This window comes from Stylophora pistillata, chromosome 2 (assembly GCF_964205215.1).
Source record: "Stylophora pistillata chromosome 2, jaStyPist1.2, whole genome shotgun sequence".
In the NCBI taxonomy this organism is placed as follows: Eukaryota; Metazoa; Cnidaria; class Anthozoa; order Scleractinia; family Pocilloporidae; genus Stylophora; species Stylophora pistillata.
This window is the reverse complement of record NC_142520.1, coordinates 9,553,603-9,574,700: the sequence shown is the minus strand read 5'-3', so window position 1 is coordinate 9,574,700 and position 21,098 is coordinate 9,553,603. Positions and strand designations below refer to the sequence as shown.

Genomic DNA, 21,098 nt, shown 5'->3' with positions numbered 1-21,098 from the left:
GAATTCAAATCTCCGGTGTTCTTTTAAGAGTTGTGCTTGTAAAAAATCACTATCGTATCCTTTGAGGTTGTGAAATATGCATATGACGTCACGGCTCTCTTCTTTAGGAATGGGGTGAGTGTCCGTGCCGTAGATCAGGGTATCTAAAAATTCCAAAAATTCCCTAGTGCATTCTGGACCGTAAGAGGTGTGGCACTCGTCCGAGTCCCCCGTTTCGGCGCGCACCAGGATGGGGACATGTGTAACGTAAGACTCGATCATCGCTTCAAAATCGGCGTAGACAAAAATGGGTGGGTCTATGTAAGGGCTGACATCGGGATTTTGTCGTTTCTCCTTTTTGTACAGGTCTTTGGGTTTTTTCAAGGGCTCGTCTTCCTCTTCTTCCACGCGTTGGATGTAACACTGATGCGATGTCAAATCTACATCTTCCCTGCATGCGCGACATCGCCCGGTATAACATTCATGCGGGTCGTCAGAAGGCGTGTATTCTTTGCAACACAGCTCGCAACGCACCCAGGTAGCTCAAAAACCTTCGGTAAGATGGTAGGCCATACATCTCTCATCGTAAAAATGGCGATGTGGAAACGTGGGATTTCGTCCTGTGTGAGTTAGTTGAGGAAATTTTTTGCTTCTAAAGGTCCTCTCACGGACCTACCTTACCCTGCAGGAGTTCTTTTCTTTCCTTACACAGGCTGAGTATATAATGGCATATCAATAAATTGCGTCTAAGTTTTCACAATACTACCTAGGGGGCATGATACTGAGACAAACGTCTCTACAATATAACTGATGAAGTTTTTGTTTGCTTTTTAATTTTTCGCCGTAGACTAAATCCCATTTTCAAAATTTTCAAATAAGTCTGTTTGAAACAGCTTCCTGGAGTTTCGACAAGCAAAGATATTGTTTAGGTATAGGGTATTTCTCAAATGAAGGAAACGATAACGGAAATAAATAATTCTCATACTAGCTTGATGATGTTCGTCTGTATGGCACTTCTGTGGTGCGCGTAGTACTGATAAGATAGATACTTTAAACAGGCGAGTTCTTAGAGTTATCTTGCAGGATTATAATTCTTCCTATGACTCTCTACTTAGCAGAGTTAACTCCAAATCTCTGTATAAAAGACGCCTTCAGACTTTCTTAATTATATTGTACAAGAGCTTGTTATTTAACTGCTATCCAGGCTATCTAAGGAATATGTTTAGTTTCCGGTCTGTATCCTATAATCTACGCGGAAATTATAATTTGTCTCTACCGTCTACAAAAACTACTACTTATGGTCTTCACTCCTTTTCAAATATGGCTTCAAAACTAAGGAACTCTCTTCCCGACTCTTTTAGAACGTCTGACTTTTCTGATTTCAAGCGGAAGATTCTACAGTATGACTCTTTCTCATAGTTAAATTTTAGACTGTTACAATTTTACATTATACATTTCACATTTTACATTTTAGTAGTATTTAGAATTATAATTGTAACTCGAAGATACTAGCTTATTCTTTAGCTACTCCAAATTCGAGATTAAATAAAGTATATGTAGGTATGCATGTATGGCTTAGTTCTCTTGAAAGTTGAAGACTTTAGCGTAAATGAAGGAAAATATTACTAATGGTTTTCCTCATTGATCAAAAACATGTGAAGGTGTTTCCATGTAAAAATCATAATAATCGAGACGTTTTTCCTTGTTTTCCGCATTCTTAGGGATGCCTTTGTTTCTTCCTTTCATGAAACGATTCGAATGAATACTCTGTTATTTTAAGACATGGAGATAGAACTGAGGTCAAACACTTTTGAACCACCTGCTGTTAAAAGCTACGATGATATGAAGTGCTACTCAGAGTTTTCGTACTCATCCATTTGCTATAGCTAACGCAATGAGTATTTTTACGAATCTAATGGTTTTAGAGACTCAAATAAAAACTGCAACAGATAAATCTTGAGCATCAAAAACCTTTAGATATAACTACATTATTTGATTTTCTCTCCTCAAGTTACAAAAGTCTGAGTGTCTCTTATTCATTGCCATCCGAATAATTCATCAGTGTTTCTCTGCAAGCTTGATTTGAATTGCTGGTTAATAACAACCAGGTAAAATATTTCTTTCCCTCCAAAAGATAGTTTTTATTGCGTATTTCTGATTGTTTAATGATGAAATTGATCGGAATAAATATTGTACAAATTCAAAACTTAGGAAACGTCGCGGAAAAGTTTCAACCAAAATACCCCAAATGAAGTTCCCGCACACGATCGAGTTTGTTCCAACTCGTTTTGAAAGTTTCTTAATTTTTCAGCGCTTTGTAAAACCGTGGTTTCCTTCTTCATCATTTCTAATTAGTTACTCCTATTGACAATAGCAAATTTTTTTCACTTAAATTTCGGGCCCTTGCTTTCCTGCAACTCCAGATTTGCAGGCTTCGGAGTTACCAAAGTCTACGTTTTCATCTAACCCACACAAAAGAATGTCAAACTTAACTCACCATGGTTTGCAACTGTTAAGGTGTAGAACCAACCTCCAAACAAAAAAAGAAGAAATATGAAAGAGAGCATCGGGCAGCGAAGGCGGACCATCTTCAGAGTATTGTTAAAAAAAAAAAAAAAAAAAAAAACTTTCTTAACCCACTATCACGGTAGTTTGCTTTTTAAAAATGTTTTCAATAAAGTGAGTAAAATGTAGCAACCATCAGTTGCCCATCTCTGGCACTTCTAGGTTCTTGAACAGCGAAGTTTTATTCTTACCGTCATTTATTATTAATCAAAATTAAGCGGGATAATAAGATTCATAACCGTTTCATGTTTACTATCTTCTTCAAACATCAATTTTGCATGAGATGTGCCCATTACAAGCCTCTTGTTTTGTGGAATTTTAAAGGAGTAATTTCTCTGAAACATTAATCAAAACGAAATGAAAGAACGACGGAAAAGGAAAACAAAAAGAAGAAGAGAAAAATCCAGATACTAACTAGGGATGATTATTTCTAATGTTATTCATTAACTTCCCTTGGGGTACGTAGATTCTTAGCCATTGGAGCCAATTTTGGCTAATGTAAGTCTTTTGTATTCTATGTCAAAACAATTCCACAATTGAAAAAACTCCTTAAATAAAAACACATAAGCGACTACCGGGTTTGGTAATTTCCAATTCAATGACTTGGCATTTGGGGGTAGAATGATTATTTCAACATTCAATAAAGAAAAAGTTGTGAAACGTCACGCAATGTGAACTAGGTTCCAAAAATACTCTTTTTGGATCTTTTCCCAAGCTTTTTTTATCGCCAATAAAGAAGAAAAGCTACATTGATTTTAACAGGCGAAAATAAGTTTGTTTAAACGACAGCGGTGCGTAACAGTTAAAAAAAAAATTACTGTCAGCCAAGCTTTTAGAATTTTCGTCACGATTATTATCATAATGAAGTGTACACAAACTCATCAAAAAAGCGTCCTTATTTTTTTTTTTTTGCTGCTTGAAACGACTCTTTCGCACGAAGTTTCCACTTGCCATATGCTGTTGCCTTTTAATTCATAGTTTTCTATTAAGTTCTTACGCAAGTTTGCAAGTTTTGTGGACAAATAAACCATTGGCTAAGTGAAGAAAGAACAACCCTTACATGCCAGAAGGCCATGAACTTAAGTTCACAAACGTTTCTTTTCTAAATTACTTCATCTCGAATCGGGGGGTGGATCACTATCCGTTTCTGGGGATGGAAAACGATGGAAAAAAAAAATTTTAGAAGAGAAGAGTTTGACAGCTGTAAAATCCCGTTAACGCCTCTAGTGTTATAAAATACGATCTCATTCCGGCTGTATTATTTTGTCAGACAGTTTGACGCACTTCTTGTAAATAATCAATGTAATCTCGAGACAATTTTCTTCTTTCAACGCATGGCAAAACCAAAAGTAATAAAATTTTAATCCAACATCAGATGTTATTAATGCAAACAATAAAAAACTAAGATTTAGCCCTTTTTTGCGACGCAATATCCCAAGTCTGATTCACGCTAGCGATAAGAACTTGTAGAATAAACGTTAACGACATAAGAGGGTTATTTTGTTGTTAAAATGTGTGGTGTAAATCCGTGGGCATAACGACGACACAATGAAACAAGCTCTATGAATAAACAGGCTAGCGCTGAGCTGTACATGATAACATCACTGATTAGCACACTTATTTGGTTCGCCAGTTTTGGAAATTTTCCTTCGGTTCTGGCTTCACCCGCTTGCGCTCAACAGCCAGCGAGGCCTCGCCACATGTGGTTAATTCACCAAGAACAGCCTTCGGAACTCACATGGCCCATTCCTTTTCTCTTTTAAGATTTTCGTCCTTGCACGTGTTATGATATTGCAAACTACGGCGCTTAGCATGCCTACAAACCTTTGGTATGTTCTTCTTTTACTACCTGCCTGCTCGCTTATTCCGAAATTTCACTTTAAATGATTAACGAACAAATGCCAGACACAGCACAAATTGGCAGATACCGTGACAGCCTTGAATCAGCTCCATGCTCTATACTCTGTTGTAGTTCACCACTAAATTCTCTCCGATTCTTATTGGTTTAAATTGATCTCGTGACGCGATAGTGTTCATCCATGGAGAGATACTATCAGCCCATAGTGCCCGGCCGCGGAAAATACCCAGATGGATAATACCCGTCGGCGAAAAATACCTGGATGGATAGTACCCGTCCGCGGAAAATACCCGGATGGATAGTACTCATCCGTGAACAAATTTGAATGGTATCACGGCCGCGAATTTGGAGAAATCGGAAAAACAGTGACTTTTCAAGTCTGACATGTATAACGTATTATTTAGCCAATACACAGTTGCGAATTATGACATTTATGACAAGTTGTACGCACGAATAAATATTTGATTGATCTGCATTAAGTGGGGTTTGACTGTTTTTCAAGTGGCGCGCAGAAGAAAATTTAGTGGTGAACAATAAAGACAAAAGAGTGTTTGTCTCAGAACTATCGGTCTGATAGTTCCTCGACAGAAACACTCTATTGTTTAAATAGAGCACGTCTTTTAACCGACAATAACGCGCATTGTATCCAGTCTCTATCATAATGAAAAATATTACCCAAATTTTTTGGTATATTTTTCGGAAAACAGTAGGGGTCGTAGTTTTACGTTCCAATTCTTCTTGTTTTCCCGCATATTTTCATAGCACCCTATCCTCAGGTGTTGATGGTATGCCCAGCTTTGATTTTAAGCGTCCCTGTCTGAGAAAGTGTTCCAGGAGCCAAAAGTGGTGGTCCACCTGAAACTTGGCACAAAAGTCAGGTGTGATGAAATATTTCAAAAGCCATTTTGGCTCACTTCTTTGACTGTTTGTTCTGGAGTTTCAGAGGGGTTCCATTTGTGGCCTATGGAGCACCAAAAATTCATCCTCCTAAAGGGGTTAAAGTTAGGTCAGATTTGAGGTCAAAATTACTACCCAGAATTGCCATTTTTAAAAAAACCAGAACATCTACCTGCCTACATGAATAAAATTCATACCAAATCCAGTGTGTACTTTAATGACCCATTTACGCAAATCAGTTGAGAAAAATTTGGCTTATTAAGAGGCGGTCCACCTAAGAACGGATAAGGCAAATTTCGGACCTTCACCGATTTCCCTGATTTTTACTGTGAAAGTCGATACTTCTATTCCATGAACAAATATTGCGTTTATTTTGAATCAGTCTGATATTTTTATTTTTTACGAGATAGTTTTCAAGGTGACCTCAAAGGCACCCAGTTTCCCCCCCGGACCTCCATAATTTAGCTACAAAAGTCGGACGCTGCTGAAGCCGTATTTTCAACTCTAACGAGCTTTATATTTTAAATGCCTAAGATCAACCCTCTGCCACTACGTTAACGCTCAAATGATTACACCGTATATATTTTTCACTGAGTTACAAATTTTTCAAAATACTTACCTCGAGCACTGAAATTGGTGATGCGTGAGGTACATGTGGTTGAAAGCTATTTTCTCTTATGTGGGACCTGATCTAGAGTCAAATCTGTTACAGCCTATAAGCACTTACACCTAATAAGTAAATTATGGAATAAAACTTTTGGGCACTCTTCATGGCGCGCCGCACAGAGCTTTGCAAATTTCAAAAATATTCGCCATTTTGATTGAAATCAAAGATAACGCGATCCGACCAACAGGTAAATTTGGGATCTGAGAACTTGTTACAAATCATAAAATAAAACTGAAGAGCGGATTTTTATATTGAAAAATACGTATCATGCGACTTTTTCGCCGTTATGGTGAAAACATTAGTGTTCTAAAGAGGAAAGACCTGTGTTTATAGTTCATAAATTATGCAAATTAGCGTTATTTAAAATTGTGTCCATAAAATTTTTTTTTTACAATGTTCTTAAACACAAAGAGCTGTCTCTTTTAACTGAAGAGCATATTATTCCACACTTCTAAGGCAAGGTATTTTTGGAGTTTAAGGCCATTTTCATCTCCCACGAAGCGCTGATTAAGTAAAACAGCTGTGTTTGTTTTGCACGCTTATCGCCAACTAATTCAGTTATCATCAACCACAGAGAAGTGGACATCGAAGATCTTACCAGTAATATTTCCTTAACCTCTCTTCAGTAGCAAGAGATGTTTTTTTTTTTCGGCAAGACGCAACAGAGCTCGTTTTCCTAACAGCCTCTTTTATCCTATGCCGGATCATTGTTCCCTTCTGCGAAATTTTGTTTACTTCACTGTAATTCAATTAAAATCCGTTGGGATCTACACCAGTTGTCACGTAACATTTACTGACTTAACTGCGCAAGCATTCATGCTGTAGTGTTTGTTCATCGGAAAGATGTCTGCCGAACCCTTAAATTGTTCTCTTTACGAAATAGTACAGACTCCGTGTGGGTCTAGTAGGGAAGAAACGAAGCACGTTTTGCTCTCCGACTGCAACGCAGATATATCCGCCCATTTAGTTAGCTGCCACTTATCCAAATGCAGCGCTATTACGGAAGCCGAGCTAATCATGGCAAGAACGGGAATACAACATTTGTCGAGAAGTCAACTCGCGAGTATGAAAATCTGCCCGAGACACCGACACTCACTAGGAAGATTCTGGAGGAGTCCAAGATCCTGCCAATACCCTGCCCACACCGGGAAAACTACAAGTGTGTCGGGCAGCCACGTTGTAAACTTCCAAATGGACGACCAAGTTAAACTTATATTTGGTGTAATCGCTGCTGTTGGATCACGTAAGTACCATAAGCCTTAACTTGTGGTTCGCTAGTTCTATTTTCCAGCCCTGCACTCCTACAACTCTACCCTTACTATACACTACTCCAAAAATTTTCTGTTATTGTTGCTCACATTTCAACTTTCCCGTAGCTCATACTAAACAGCCGAATAAATTTCTTCCTTTTTCTAAATATTTTTGGTTTTCTTTGTTTTCTTTTTGTTTTTTGTTTTCTTTTTGTTTTGTTTTATTTTTGTTTTTTGTTTTTGTTGTTGTTTTTTTTATACTGGCCTGCTTAGCTGGCAACTTAGTGAGCGGCAATATTCTGGAGCGGTGGATCGGGTGTGTAAATTTCTTCCCATTCCCTTCGCGTCGGCGCACCTTACCGCTCAAGAATACTCTTCCTTTAACCACATACACAAGGACGTCAGCTGGTCAGGCCTGTAATATTATACATTACGATCGCGAGTTATTAATCGTTTGCACTCATCTATAGCTGTCTGCACCACTTGTCGGAAGAAGCATGCTGAGCGATTGTTGAGTTTAAGATGGCGGGGTTCTGCCGAAGGTTCACAAGACCAAGAGGGAGCAGTTTCTGAAAGGTTTGTTGGATCTATTTATTGTCCCTGAGATTCCGTACTTTTCTCACTATGTATTTAGCTTGCGCATGCCACATCAACCATGTACACTAGGCAAGGAACTCAGAAAAATAATGTGTTAGTAGCTGTGGAATAAACTTAATATCAAAACAACACTGCTGGATAAAAGATGAATCCCTTCTTTTTTTCGCAAATTAACCCCTATATATGCCTTTCCGTTTTACTGAGTCTTTCAATAGAAAGAGGCATTATAGCTGATAAAGCATGTTCCGAAATGCTCGTTTACCTTTCCCGTTGTTAGTGAGACTGTCTTATCTCTCAAACCAGCCAGATCGGATGCGAAAGCTGCTATACAAGCACATTCAGCCGAAATGGAGACCACTCCATTCCGTCATTTTCTCACTCCAAAGCCTTGCTCTAGTCCCGGCTGGGGTCCAGGGAGAGCTCAAGCAACCTCTCTTCAGAGCACCGACACAGAGATTCTCAGCACTTACAACGCAGCGATGGACAAAATTGCCAGCAATATTACTTGCACGCGACAACTACTAACTTCACAACTGGACTCATGGGATGAAAGCACTGCAGCACAACGACAATACTGCATCCACAAAGCGGCTGAAGACTGCATGCTGGTGTGCGATGTGATAGCCCCAAACGACGGTAAGCGGCTTTTTCATGCCTTGGTATCTCCAGGTGAAGAAAAGAATGATAAAGTAGTAGCCGATGACGTGCTGAAAGCTTTGATGACCGCTTACAAGAATGCTGAAGCCAAAAGCACCAAAATGCAAATTCTAAGCCTTTATGCCTATAAGTATTCGATTAGCTCGTTAAAGAAACTTCACTCACCATACGATAAGTTGTCGACTCGTCAGATACAAAGAGCGCGGTGTCATGCAAAAACAATAGGTCCTGGAAGAGTGCCTGAGAAGAAAAAACATCATCGTGTGCGCATTGATATGAGTAAAGTGGACCATTTTATCGAGTTCATTAATCGTCCATATTTTTACCAGGACGTGTCTTACGGAACTAGGTCGCTGCAGTTAGACAGTGGTGACACCATTGAGATGCCGAACGTCGTGCGTACAGTGACGCGCTCTACAATGATTAGCCAGTACATGCAATTCTGTCAGGAGGAGACGTTTGAACCTCTAGGTCACTCCACTTTATTCAAGATTCTTGAAGTCAGAGAAGCTTCACAGAGAAAGTCATTGCAAGGCCTCGACAACACTGCTGCCGATGGTTCAGCTGGCTTCCTTAAAATTGAAATGATAGTCGACGACTTAGAGAAAGGGGGAATGAAAAGGCAATGGGGCGCTGAAGTCAAAGAAAGGCTAAAGAAAGCAAAACACTACTTGAAGACTGATTTTCGCGTTCATTGCAATCCAGAGGCTGTATGTCCTGATCATTGCCGTAAGCTCGCTCTTAGTGATGAACAAGATCTCGACTTCCAGGAAAATTGTTCCCACCAACACACAGAAAACTGTAATGAGTGTCAAAATCTGCGAAATGTCCTTGATGAAGTCGAAGACAAAATTCGAGGACCGTCTTGGAGACCTTACAGCAGCGAGCAACGAGATGATCTCCTCTATGACTTCAAGCTGGCAAAAACCGACGTTTTGCAGTGGAAGGCTCATATTGTTCGCTCCATAAACCAGGAAGCAGCAAAGCAAGATCAGCTGAAGATGATAAGCACCAGTCAAGACTGTGCATTAGTCATAATGGACTGGGCAATGAAATTTATCCAGCTCAGATTTCGTGAGAAGCAGTCCGATTGGTTCGGCAAGAGAGGAATGAGTTGGCACATCTCGACAGTGATCACAAGTGATCCAAACCACAAAGGAAAACTAGAACTGCAGTCCTATGCCCATCTGTTTGACACATGTCAGCAGGATTGGTTCGCCGTGTGTTCCATCATAGAGAGTACACTAAAAGAAATTAAAACCAAGAAGCCCCACATCACTCGAGTTTACCTAAGGTCCGATGAAGCTGGCTGTTATCATAATAATTCTCTCATTGCCGCAGCAAGAGGCATCGGTCAGCGGGCAGGTATTGAAGTCTTTTGTGTGATCGTATCTTGTGCCCAATGAAAACATGCATCCGACGTTTCTGCAACGAAGAACACGACATTCTAACAGCGGGAGACATGAGAAAGGCGCTCTCTGAGAGACCAGTGAAAGGTACATCCGCGTGCGTATGCGAAGTTGACGAGTCTAAGAGAACCTTAGAAGTGAACAAGGTAGATGGTCTTAGCAAGCTACACAACATCCAGTTTGGGGGAAAAAGTATACGTGCGTGGAGGTCCTACGGAATAGGGCGTGGCAAAGAGATTTCTTACGACCAGCTAGTTTCAAATGACCAAGGGGACACCGCTCTCGTTGTAAGTAAGGAGTTCTTCCCTTTTCACAATGCACGTGTGTATGAATACACAGTTCCTGGAACAGAGGGTTCAAATGAAGACGATGATTTGGACGATTCAAAGATGGACATGTTTGAATGTTCGGAGCCTGGATGCGTGAAGAGTTTCCAAACGTTTTCAGAGCTCGAGTTACATTTGAACGTAGGGGACCATTGTGTGAAGGATGAAAGGCTGTCAGAAACAGTATATGATAAACTCCGTAGAGATTGGGCAGAGAGGTTTACTACATCAGTCAGCATCACTGACGAACCACAGTGCGAAACTAGTACCCACCAGGTTGTACGTGACTCAATGCCTCCAGTAAACACTGTCAGTATGGGCTGGGCCCTACCCAAGCCACGAGCAGGATCCACTAGATTCAGTGACAAAGTTAAGAATTATCTAACAGCAAAGTTTGATCTAGGCGAACAATCAAGGCTAAAAGCTGACCCTCAGCAAGTTTCAAATGATATGCGAAAGGCAAGAGACGAGCAGAACAATAGGTTGTTTGACCGAGACGAGTGGCTTACCAAGAGCCAAGTGCAGGGGTTTTTCTCTCGCCTTACAGCAAACATAAAAAGGCAACGAACACCCTCAGAAATCGAGCAAAATCCGAAGGAACTGTCCCTAGAGGAAGAAGAAGCTGAACGACAACGGCTGATGGAACACATCCTTAATGAACTAAAGCCGCAGCACCCTCTGTCCTACGATGCTTTTAATCTGTGCGAGAGCGCAAAGGAGAATAAGCTTAGTCAATTTAATGTAGCAATGCTTAAAGAAATCTTGTCGTTTTTGAAGTACCATTTAAATCAAGAGACAGGAAAAGAGACCTTATTGAGCAACTGATGTCATTTATACAGGAATGCCAGTGCTTTAATTAAACTATATCAGAAGCTGCATAGCCCAGGAAAACAAATGATGGTGCCTGTGGAATGAGTTTGTTTTAGAACAATAGGCACAGCCTATCAGTAACCTGATAAACAGTTGTACTCAGCAAATTAACGTACTCACTTCTGAGAAAATTCGCGAAAATCTCTCAAAATTTGACGTTATTAAGTTTGTGGCGATGTTCTTAGCTCGCAAAAATTAAAAGAGAAAAAAGAAAGGAAAAAATACTACCCTGACCGTGGGAGATGTTAGTGGCATTTACGCGTAAATAGAGGTTTGTGATTTTCTTAATTTCGAGAAATTAATGATATGTGAATTTTGCAGGAGTTTATTAAAATGCCAGTTTGAATCATTTGTATTATTTTTCAATTTCTCCCGGCAGGATTCTCCTACTCTCGATGGCTCAATCATATTGCATATCTTCGGGATTCGCGTTTGGTTCGACGACAAGACAAACCTCTGAAACTAGATGTTGCGTGACCAGGCGTAACTGACTCAGTCAAGTTAAAAAAGTAAACATATAAAACTCACCTCTTCAACAAATGCCGTTTTGAAATGATGGATATATGACTACAGTATATAGGAACTGTGGAACGAGAAGAAGTTCATCGCAATTATAGAAGAAACTTTTAATTTGCGAAAATAAACCTGAAAAATTCATGCTTGAATGTGTTTCGAACCCTTGCCTTATGCAACACCGCCGGTTCAGCGCTCTTACCATTAGGCTAACAAACCAACTGTGATGCCATTCTACAAATGATGATGAACAACTTGCTAACCGCTTAAAAGGAAAACTTTAGCAAATAGCTGGAAGAAATGGTCAAATCTGGCAAATTGGCCACAATAATAAACACGAGTGAATTGAACAACTTCTTCAACAACAAATTCCGTTGGCACGTCGTTGATAACTGAAAACAAAGGCTAGCGCTTTTGAACATTAAGTAAGTTTCTCAAGTCCAAAAGGGGTACAACAGTAACGTTTCCACTTCTATAGAAACCATTGTTTGCATGGTCAAATATTGCTACGGAAACTATTTTGGACGCGTCTGTCGAAAAACAAGGAACGCCTGCAGCTAATTTGCATATGACTACAGAGAAAGATTTTTGTGAAACATTTCCTCCATGCCATGTAAGACGGACAAAACAATTTTTTTATCGATTTTGATACTTCATTAAGGAGTTGGTACTTTATCTTCAAGCCGTTTTAGGCCGTTAGGGCTTAGAAATCGGGTTCATGTGCGGATCGTGTTATCTTTGGTTTCGATCAAAATGGCGAATATTTGTTAAATTCGCAAAGCTCTCTGCGGCGCGCCATGAAGAGTGCCCAAAAGTTCTATTCCATAATTTACTTATTAGATGTAAGTCCTTATAGGCTGTAATAGATTTGACTCTAGATTAGGTCCCACATAAGAGAAAATAGCTTTCAACCACATGTACCTCACGCATCACAAATTTTAGTGCTCGAGGTAAGTATTTTGAAAAATTTGTAACAGTGTAAAATATATACAGTGTGATTATTTTACCGTTAACATAATGGCAAAAAGTTGATCTTAGACATATAAAATAGAAAGCTCGTTCGAATTGAAAATACGGCTACAGCAGCGATCGACTTTTGTAGCTAAATTATGGAGTTCCGGGGGGGAACTGGGTGCCTTTGAGGTCACCTTGAAAAATATCTCGTAAAAAGTGAAAAAACCAGACTGGTTCAAAATAAACGCAATATTTGTTCATGGGATAGAAGTCTCGACTTTTACAGTAAAAATCAGGGAAATCGGTGAAGGTCCGAAATTTGCCTTATCCGTTCTTAGGCGGACAGCCTCTTAAGGTTTGTTAAGTTTTTGGCACAAACTCTCCATGCCCCTCTAAGGCCAAGCAAAATGGACTTTTTGAGCATAATTCCTGCTATGAACAGACAAAAGCCGTGACATAAAGCCTTTATTTTGTATTTGGTGAGTGAAAATAAAATATTAAAGCCATATCAACGTCATTGTCTAGAAATACCAGCTGGACTCATAGCTTATAATTCCTCTTAGAAGGCCACTGACTAGCACTGTAAACACCCAGCGGTTTAGCAAAATAACGGAACTTTTTTTTCGTATGAAAACCTAGTACCCATCATAGAGTACAAATGATGATGCTCTGACCTAGAGGAGCTGGATGACAAAAAATTATTGTCGCTGCTTAAATTAAAAATTCCACACGAGACGTGAGATGATGCCAATAGGGCCTGCCATTTTGGACGGAGAGTATTAGGACTGGGCCGAGTTTCCATTCCTCCACCTATTCAAGTGTAAATGTTTGTGTTCTTATCAAGTATTGAAAGTATAGCGATGAGAAGTTTCAGGACAATTTTACGATGGCGCTTTGTTACTTTGGAGGGCTAAATGATCAATGTGGTGCGGCGTCCTGGGATCTGCACGAAACAGGAATGACTCCTTTGTTGTCTTGCGGTAATGCCATGACTACTTGGTTAAAACACAAGTACAAGGGTTTAGGTGAGTCCGGGGCGAGAGGAAGATCGGGTGATACCAAAGCTACAAGTACAGGAAATTAAAAATATACGAAAGGGCTCATGCACGCGCATAGATGTAGCAAATGGCTTTTTTAGCGCCACTCTTGCAAAGAGCGGTCCTCAGAAAAATATTTCCTTAATTTTTTCCTATGAAAAGGGTTTAGGGCACAAGTTTTAATATAGTTTGATGGTTTTTTAATTTTCTTTTGTATGAAGATTTCAAATTTCGCGAACTCTCTGCCAAGGGAAGATTAACAAAAGCAAAAACTCAGTCAACTGCAGTCATTGTGCGAGTTTTTTGACGTTGAAATATAAGTAGTGCTAATCGTAAGGCACATCACGAGCCACAGGTAAACGGAAGTTCAAATATTCGGAAAGGCTGGTTGCTATGGAGTGACGTCATAAACCGGCTAAGTTTCCATCATCGCTTTGACAGCCTTTTTCGATAATTGCTCGCAGTAATCTGAGTAATTGCTTGAATTTGTACAATCTCTGTTCCTGCTGGGTACAATGAAGCCTTTTTTTAATAAGGGGCTGGATCGGCCTATTGACCTTTCGAGATTGGATTTCATATTAATATGCGTAGGCAAAGGCGGGAATGTCTAGTTTCCCGCGGTCGAGTGCTGTTATGGATCCCTTCAAACTTCGAAGGGTTGAATTGCTGCATTCTCCTCCAGATAAGTCAAGGGAATGGTTTATCTTAAATTCCAAGAAATGGGGCATAAGAGTCAGCAAGTTTTTCTGAAGTAGCCTGTTAGAGGCACATTTTCCAAGCGTTTTGTACGGTCCAGCTTTGAAAAATGGCGGAAGCTTGGATGGCCGATATATTCAGAACAACAAAGTGGTCATCGCCTCTCTATTTGGAGTTGTTTCTACCATCTTCCGGCAGGAACTCAAAGAAGGAGAAGTGGTGAGATATCTTTGGTTGATCGATAAAATAAATTCGCCTAAAATCAAAACGGAGACTAGCAAGACTCCACCCAAGCGATGACTTTTGCGAGGAGCTGAAAGCTGTTCGTGAAGCCTCCGCAGCTATTCGAATTGAAAACGATCGACTCAGAAGGCCGACCTCAATCAAGCGCGGAGTCAGCTAGAATTCCTATTAGAAGAAATAAAAGAATTAGCTTAAGTAAGACCAGCATCAGAGTTAAAATTGAGGAGAACGTCGCCGCGAGGATGTGTGGACATCGATCAAATGCATATGGTAGGTCATGTCCACAGTCCTGAGGTGGGGCGAATGCTCAACGACATCCTTGAGAAAACTAGAATTAACAGCAGCTGGCTGAGCCTACTACAGGCATTGGAAACAATACTGGGGTACAGTGACCCTCAGTTTTTGCAATCTCTCAGAGTACCAGACTGGACCCTGCTGTTTTTCAAACTGCAGTCGAGGATCCTGGATCAAGAAAAGCTTGGCAAACGTTACTTAGCATTTCCAAGCTAAAACGAACCGGGGTAAGTCATAACGTTCATATTTTTGTTAAGATTGGAAAAAGTGAGTTTGCTGTCTTATGTTTTGTTGTGAATGCTGGTTTTACGGTGTATAAGAACTCATCTCTGCTTTGCAGGAAAGTCACATAATTGGCTGAGTTTGATTTTACACTGAGCCTCTAAGTCTTCTAGCTATAATCACTTTTTATGGCTACTTTAGGAGAAATTTCGGGTTTGTTTCCTTGATAGGGTCTTGACAGTATAATAATTTATTCAATTTCTATTTTTCTACGATAACAGATTTAAATCGCCAGAGGGATGCCATTGAGAAGACTGGAATAGTAATTAATGGAAGATGTTGTAAAGTTAAATTTCCAGGTTATTTGTGTGTTAAATTTCCAGGTTTTTCCAGGTTATTTGTGTTGTTAAATTTCCAGGTTATTATGTGTCTTTATATATTTCTTTTTATTTTATTATTTTTTATCTTATTATTTTTTAGTTTTGCAATGTTTTTATGTCACATGTCTAGCTACGTGATTGTAATTATTGAATCCATTTTATGCTTGGCAGTGTTAGAAAATATCTGGGAAAGTATCCCATTCGAGATCTTTGGTGTAGCTATTTAAACTTCAACTTCTTATTATCTTCTTGTCTTTTTTCATGACAGTTACTCTTGATTACAAAACATTGATAATGCTGCTCAAGCAAAGAATTGTTGATGCAAAAAATTATATCAATGAACTTTGCAAGCACAGAGTGCTTTGTGAGATACAATGAAATATATGAAGTTCATATATTTTGCACTGCGGTATTAGATACATATGATGCACGATCCTCGCAGTAGATAGCGCTATTTAAGCAATAGCGTAAATCAGACCTGAAAAAAAAAAAAAATCAGGCCTGTACGGGATCCCGTACAGGCCTGATTTTTTTCAGGTCTGATTTTCGCTATTGCTTAGATAGCGCTATCTACTGCGAGGATCGTGCATCATATGTAGAGTGCTTTGTATTCTGCAAAGTTATTAAGGTAGGTTGTACCTGCAATGCTAAATGACATGCATCATACCGAAATCATACAATAGCACAAAACATATTCAGCCTACCGGTATTTGTTATGCAATTTATTTATAATCAATTAGTGAGAACTTTCTTGCCTTTACAGAAAGGCAGGCGAAAGGTGTCCATAAAAATGAACATATTTTATCTGTGGTGAACAGTGATTATATATCTACAAATAGTAGTGAACAGTATATGACTTTAGCTCAGTTGATTCATTATTGAGTGATACATGCAATTTATTTGTAGAAATGTGCCTGTCCTGATGTTCCTTTTGGGGAAGCCTTTGCTGAGTGTTTCCTAAAGAGCAAAGCAAATATTGGGGGGTAGGTACAACTCTGCATTTCTGCATTGACATGCATAAAAAATTCCAGCTTACTGTATGGTATTTCACTTTCTATTGGAATACATGTCTTTAAATCTCATTTGGGATACTTAGTTTGACGGACAGTTGGTATACTGCCGGCCAATAGTTGGCCGACAGTCAGCCGACAGACTTTTAGGGGAGCTGTTCTTCACTTTTACCCAGTTACCAGCAAAAGTATGGTAAGTTTGGATTATAAAGGTGGAAACTAAATTCACTGTTTTTTTTATGTCTGTTTCAGATGGAAGGGGTTGAGAGATGACTTGCTCTTTCTCCTTGATGAGGAGCCATGTGATGTTAATTTATGTGCTCTGCCTGCAGTGTATAACATTTTAATTTTTAAATTCTGTGCACCCATTGTAGTAAGGCACATTCAACTTTGTTTTATTTAAAGAAATCTATTTTCTTGAAGTCTTATCCTCTAACAATATTATTTTGTTTAGTGTTGCCTGATCACTTCTGAGATATATATTTATTTGTCATATTTCTAAGATTTATATGGCATTCAGCGTAATGCCTGAGAGCTTCTGGGATATATAGCAAACTTAAGTTTTTCATTCACTGTTAATAGAGGGAAATGATGTCTTTCCTTTCTGGTTCACCTGGGCTGAAGTCCTTCATTCAGAGTAATGCCTGAGCACTTCTGGGATAAAAAACGTACTTAGGTTTTCAGTCATGGTCAATACAGGGAAGTGTTGTCTATCCTTTCTGGTTCAAAAAGGCTGAAGTCCAGGCATTCAGAGTAATACTAGAGCACCTCTTGGATTTATAACATACTTAGCTTTTCATTCATGGTCAATATAGGGAAGTGTTGTCTATCCCTTCTGGTTCACACAGGCTGAAGTCCAGGCATTCAGAGTAATACCAGAGCACTTCTGGGATTTATAACATACTTAGCTTTTCATTCATGGTCAATATAGGGAAGTGTTATCTATCCTTTCTGATTCATCCAGGCTGAAGTCCTTGCATTCAGTGTAATGCCTGAGCACTTCTGGGATTTATAACATACATAGCTTTTCATTCATGGTCAATATAGGGAAGTGTTATCTATCCTTTCTGGTTCACCCAGGCTGAAGTCCTGGCATTCAGTGTAATGCCTGAGCGCTTCTGGGATATATAACATACATAGGTTCTCATTCATGGTCAATATAGGGAAGTGTTGTCTATCCTTTCTGGTTCACCCAGACTGAAGTCCTGGCATTCAGAGTAATACCAGAGCACTTCTGGGATATATAACATACACAAGTTCTCATTCATGGTCAATATAGGGAAGTGTTATCTATCCTTTCTGGTTCACCCAGGCTGAAGTCCTGGCATTCAGTGTCATCCCTGAGCGCTTCTGGGATATATAACATACATAGGTTCTCATTCATGGTCAATATAGGGAAGTGTTGTCTATCCTTTCTGGTTCACCCAGACTGAAGTCCTGGCATTCAGAGTAATGCCTGAGCACTTCTGGGATATATAACATACATAGGTTCTCATTCATGGTCAATATAGGGAAGTGTTGTCTATCCTTTCTGGTTCACTCAGGCTGAAGTCTTGGCATTCAGAGTAATGCCTGCGTGCTTCTGGGATATACAACATACTTAGCTTTTCATTTATGGTCAATATAGGGAAGTGTTGTCTATCCTTTCTGGTTCCCCCAGGCTGAAGTCCTGGCATTCAGTGTAATGCCTGAGTGCTTCTGGGGTATATGACATACATAGCTTATTCATTCATGGTCAATATAGGGAAGTGTTGTCTACCCTTTCTGGTTCACCCAGGCTGAAGTCCTGAGGCTCGTTATGCACGTCTGAGTCTCACGTCCGATATGGTGGGTCAGTCGATACAATAACAATCGCATCGTGTGGTGTTGCCTGGCATGTTTAATAGGAGCTGCAACCAAATATATTTCTTATCTAGCTCTCCTAACTGTGTATTGCCTGTTTTCACATGTCGTCACGCGGTATCCATAATAAGGTGTCCGCCATTATGGAGCCCCTCAGCAGGGTAATCTGATGCTAGGCAGTTCACACGAGTCTCGCAATACTTTTCGATTTGATGATGAATACTTCACAGGAAAACTACCATGAGGACCTGCATTGTCTTTCTAAAGATATACCAGTGCTTTCTGAGTACGCAAAAGGTTTAGAAACGCACGTTAAGAGGAGATATTTCCAAAAAATCTCACAAGTTGGAGTCGACCCTGCTAGTATCTCCAGCGATCAGTTCCATCCCGAATGCTTGCCATCTGTCGAGGCTACAGACTTGGTTAGCTACCTAGTTTGGGAAACTAGTTACTACACTAAGCAGCAGTTTAAATGCCACAAAAGCTTGGAGGCTTATAACCAGATGGTCAGCGGATTTTTTACAGACCAATGGCAGTGACTGCGGTGTGTTCAGTTGCGATTGCTTTTGCAATATACCTTGCATTTGGTGAAAATCCTGCTCATATGATATTTGATGTACCCAAAAGGCGGCCACATCTGGCAACATGCCTGAAACACAAAAAAACATTTCTTTGTTTCCACAATTCTAGGCAATATCAGGGTTTTGGAGACTCTCGATAATGTCCATCCAACCCCCACCCCTCTTACAGAGTATATATGAAAAATTCTAACCACTACCCCCACGCCCCTAGAATTTCCAATCCCTTCCACGAGGTGAGGAAGGGATTTATGGATTATATTTTATGGAACCACACACATCATTTTCTTTGTAAAAGTCTGATGCACACTAGTAGCATAGCAACATAGCATACCCCTCTGTTGTTTTTTTCCTTGTGCCAGTCAGAAAGTAAATGTCTAGTGCGCATCAGACACTTTATCTGATCAGAGCTAAATGCAAGCATTTCAGAAAAGATTTTCACAGTGTTACTGAAAATTAAAATTATACTGTTTTTCATAATCCCCCTCAGTTAAGCACTGACTCAATCACCAACTGATAATCTTTTCTGAAATAGCTGTATGTCACAAATGCTGATATCTAGATATTGTCACAGCCAGTCAACCTGTTGGGGTTACCATTTCAGAACTGAAGTAATGTGCAGTTTGAATAAGAGACAATTAGGTATTGGAAATCCTTAAATATGATAACCAAAACACTTCTTAATGGTAGCTTCTGCAGTTAGGTTTATTCATTAGCTATATTTTATTAGGGAACTGTACGCTTTTCATTCCACTAGCTTATTCGTGTTTTTCTCGTTGCCAAGTTCCCACCAATAACGTAGCTCCATTTTCTGCCTTTAAAATTACACACAACCCACAATTCCTCCATTCGCTCTGACGAAGGGCTAACGCTCGAAACCTCAGCTTTTGTAATCGTTACGGCTGCCAACTTACCATTTCAACTTGTTGATATCTCCAAATTATTTCGTTACCCCCACCGACGCAGCCCCAAGCAGTTTCTTTAGAAACTATCAGCCTTTATACAGTACAATAAAACTGCTAATTAAAATTTGATGATCATTATTTAATTTTTTCATTTATATGCATATGTACAAGCAAAAACATTCATTCATAGGGATTTACTCTTGTAGGCAGAAATGCAACAAATGGCATTTGCTTCTCTGAACATGCTCGGACCTTGAAATATTGAACAGATTTTAATTTTTCACAAACATTTCAGGATGATCAAATATTCTGAGATATATGTTTTCTCCGTGCATCAAAGGCCATAAAAGGCTGCAATGTTTGCAGCAACAATATCAAAACAAAGTCATCAGAATGCCTTTACAAAAATAATGACTGAGGTATGATACCTCATTGGGCTAAATGCAAGCATTTCAGAAAAGATTTTCCCAGTAGTACTGAAAATTAAAATTATAATGTTTTTCATAATCTCCCTCAGTTGAGCACTACTCAATCACTAACTGATAATCTTTTCTCAAATAGCTGTATGTCACAAATGCTGATATTTGGATATTACAAAAATAATGACTGAGGTATTGATACCTCATTGAGCTAAATGCAAGCATTTCAGAAAAGATTTTCACAGTGTATTGATACCTCATTGGGCTGGTCCCCTTCTCATGTTTTGAGCCTGGATTCTACAGAAAAATAAAACTGCATTCCTTTCTTTTTTAAAACAGGTGAACTATTTGAAACAGTTTCACTAATATTTAATTTTTTTCTGTGAACAATGGCTTTACAAACCAAATGCAGTGAATTCACAGGGAAACAAGTAGTTTCCCAAGATGAAATATTTTTTTGGAAAAGTGCCGGATGAATAAAGAAAATAGTATCAATTGATATGCCATTCATTTACCATAGAAATTATCATTGGATAATTTATACAATGTTGATGTAATTACATTGGCAAATATTTATTAATTCCACATTTCCAATGATCTAACAACTTGGTGAACCACTTGTTTCTCTGTGGAATGTAGCCAGCACACTTGATCACCCCTCAAAATTCAATGTTATAAGGCGATTTTAAACATGGAAATTGCAAACAGAAAGAAACCATTCCAGCAATCAAAAGGTGGCATAAATCCATCAGTTGATTTGGCGGTTAATGCAGACTATCTGAGAATCGAAGTATATCTCAATATAGCATATTGGTTTAACTAATCGACTAAACATCATATTTCCCATTTCAACATTGAGTTCTTTGGTGCATACTAAGTGGTAATAAATATGAACAGTAATGCCTAAATGGTATTTGATGTCGCTGGGAC

At 39.3% G+C, this 21,098-nt stretch overlaps 2 protein-coding genes across 3 annotated transcripts in view; one reads left to right on the top strand and one right to left on the bottom strand.

Annotated features, from left to right (window-relative positions):
• LOC111346231 (uncharacterized) overlaps positions 1–21,098 on the bottom strand; it is a 190,575-nt gene that overhangs the window by 133,250 nt on the left and 36,227 nt on the right.
• Positions 5,564–11,764, top strand: LOC148737034 (uncharacterized). Of its 2 annotated transcripts, none has more exons than XM_088747098.1 (3): positions 5,564–7,209; positions 7,687–7,792; positions 11,455–11,764. In XM_088747098.1, exons 1-3 carry the CDS (start codon positions 6,810–6,812, stop codon positions 11,564–11,566), a joined length of 618 nt encoding a protein of 205 aa, XP_088603224.1. In that variant the 5' UTR covers positions 5,564–6,809; the 3' UTR covers positions 11,567–11,764. The 2 variants fall into 2 exon arrangements, with proteins under 2 accessions (XP_088603224.1, XP_088603225.1); XM_088747099.1 differs by having other exon boundaries at positions 7,687–8,449.

Coding starts and splice junctions, on each gene's coding strand:
- LOC148737034 (XM_088747098.1), top strand. CDS start 6,810: ATGTCTGCCGAACCCTTAAATTGTTCTCTTTACGAAATAGTACAGACT. Junction 7,210..7,686: donor AATCGCTGCTGTTGGATCAC/GTAAGTACCATA, acceptor ACTCATCTATAG/CTGTCTGCACCACTTGTCGG. Junction 7,793..11,454: donor GAGGGAGCAGTTTCTGAAAG/GTTTGTTGGATC, acceptor TTCTCCCGGCAG/GATTCTCCTACTCTCGATGG.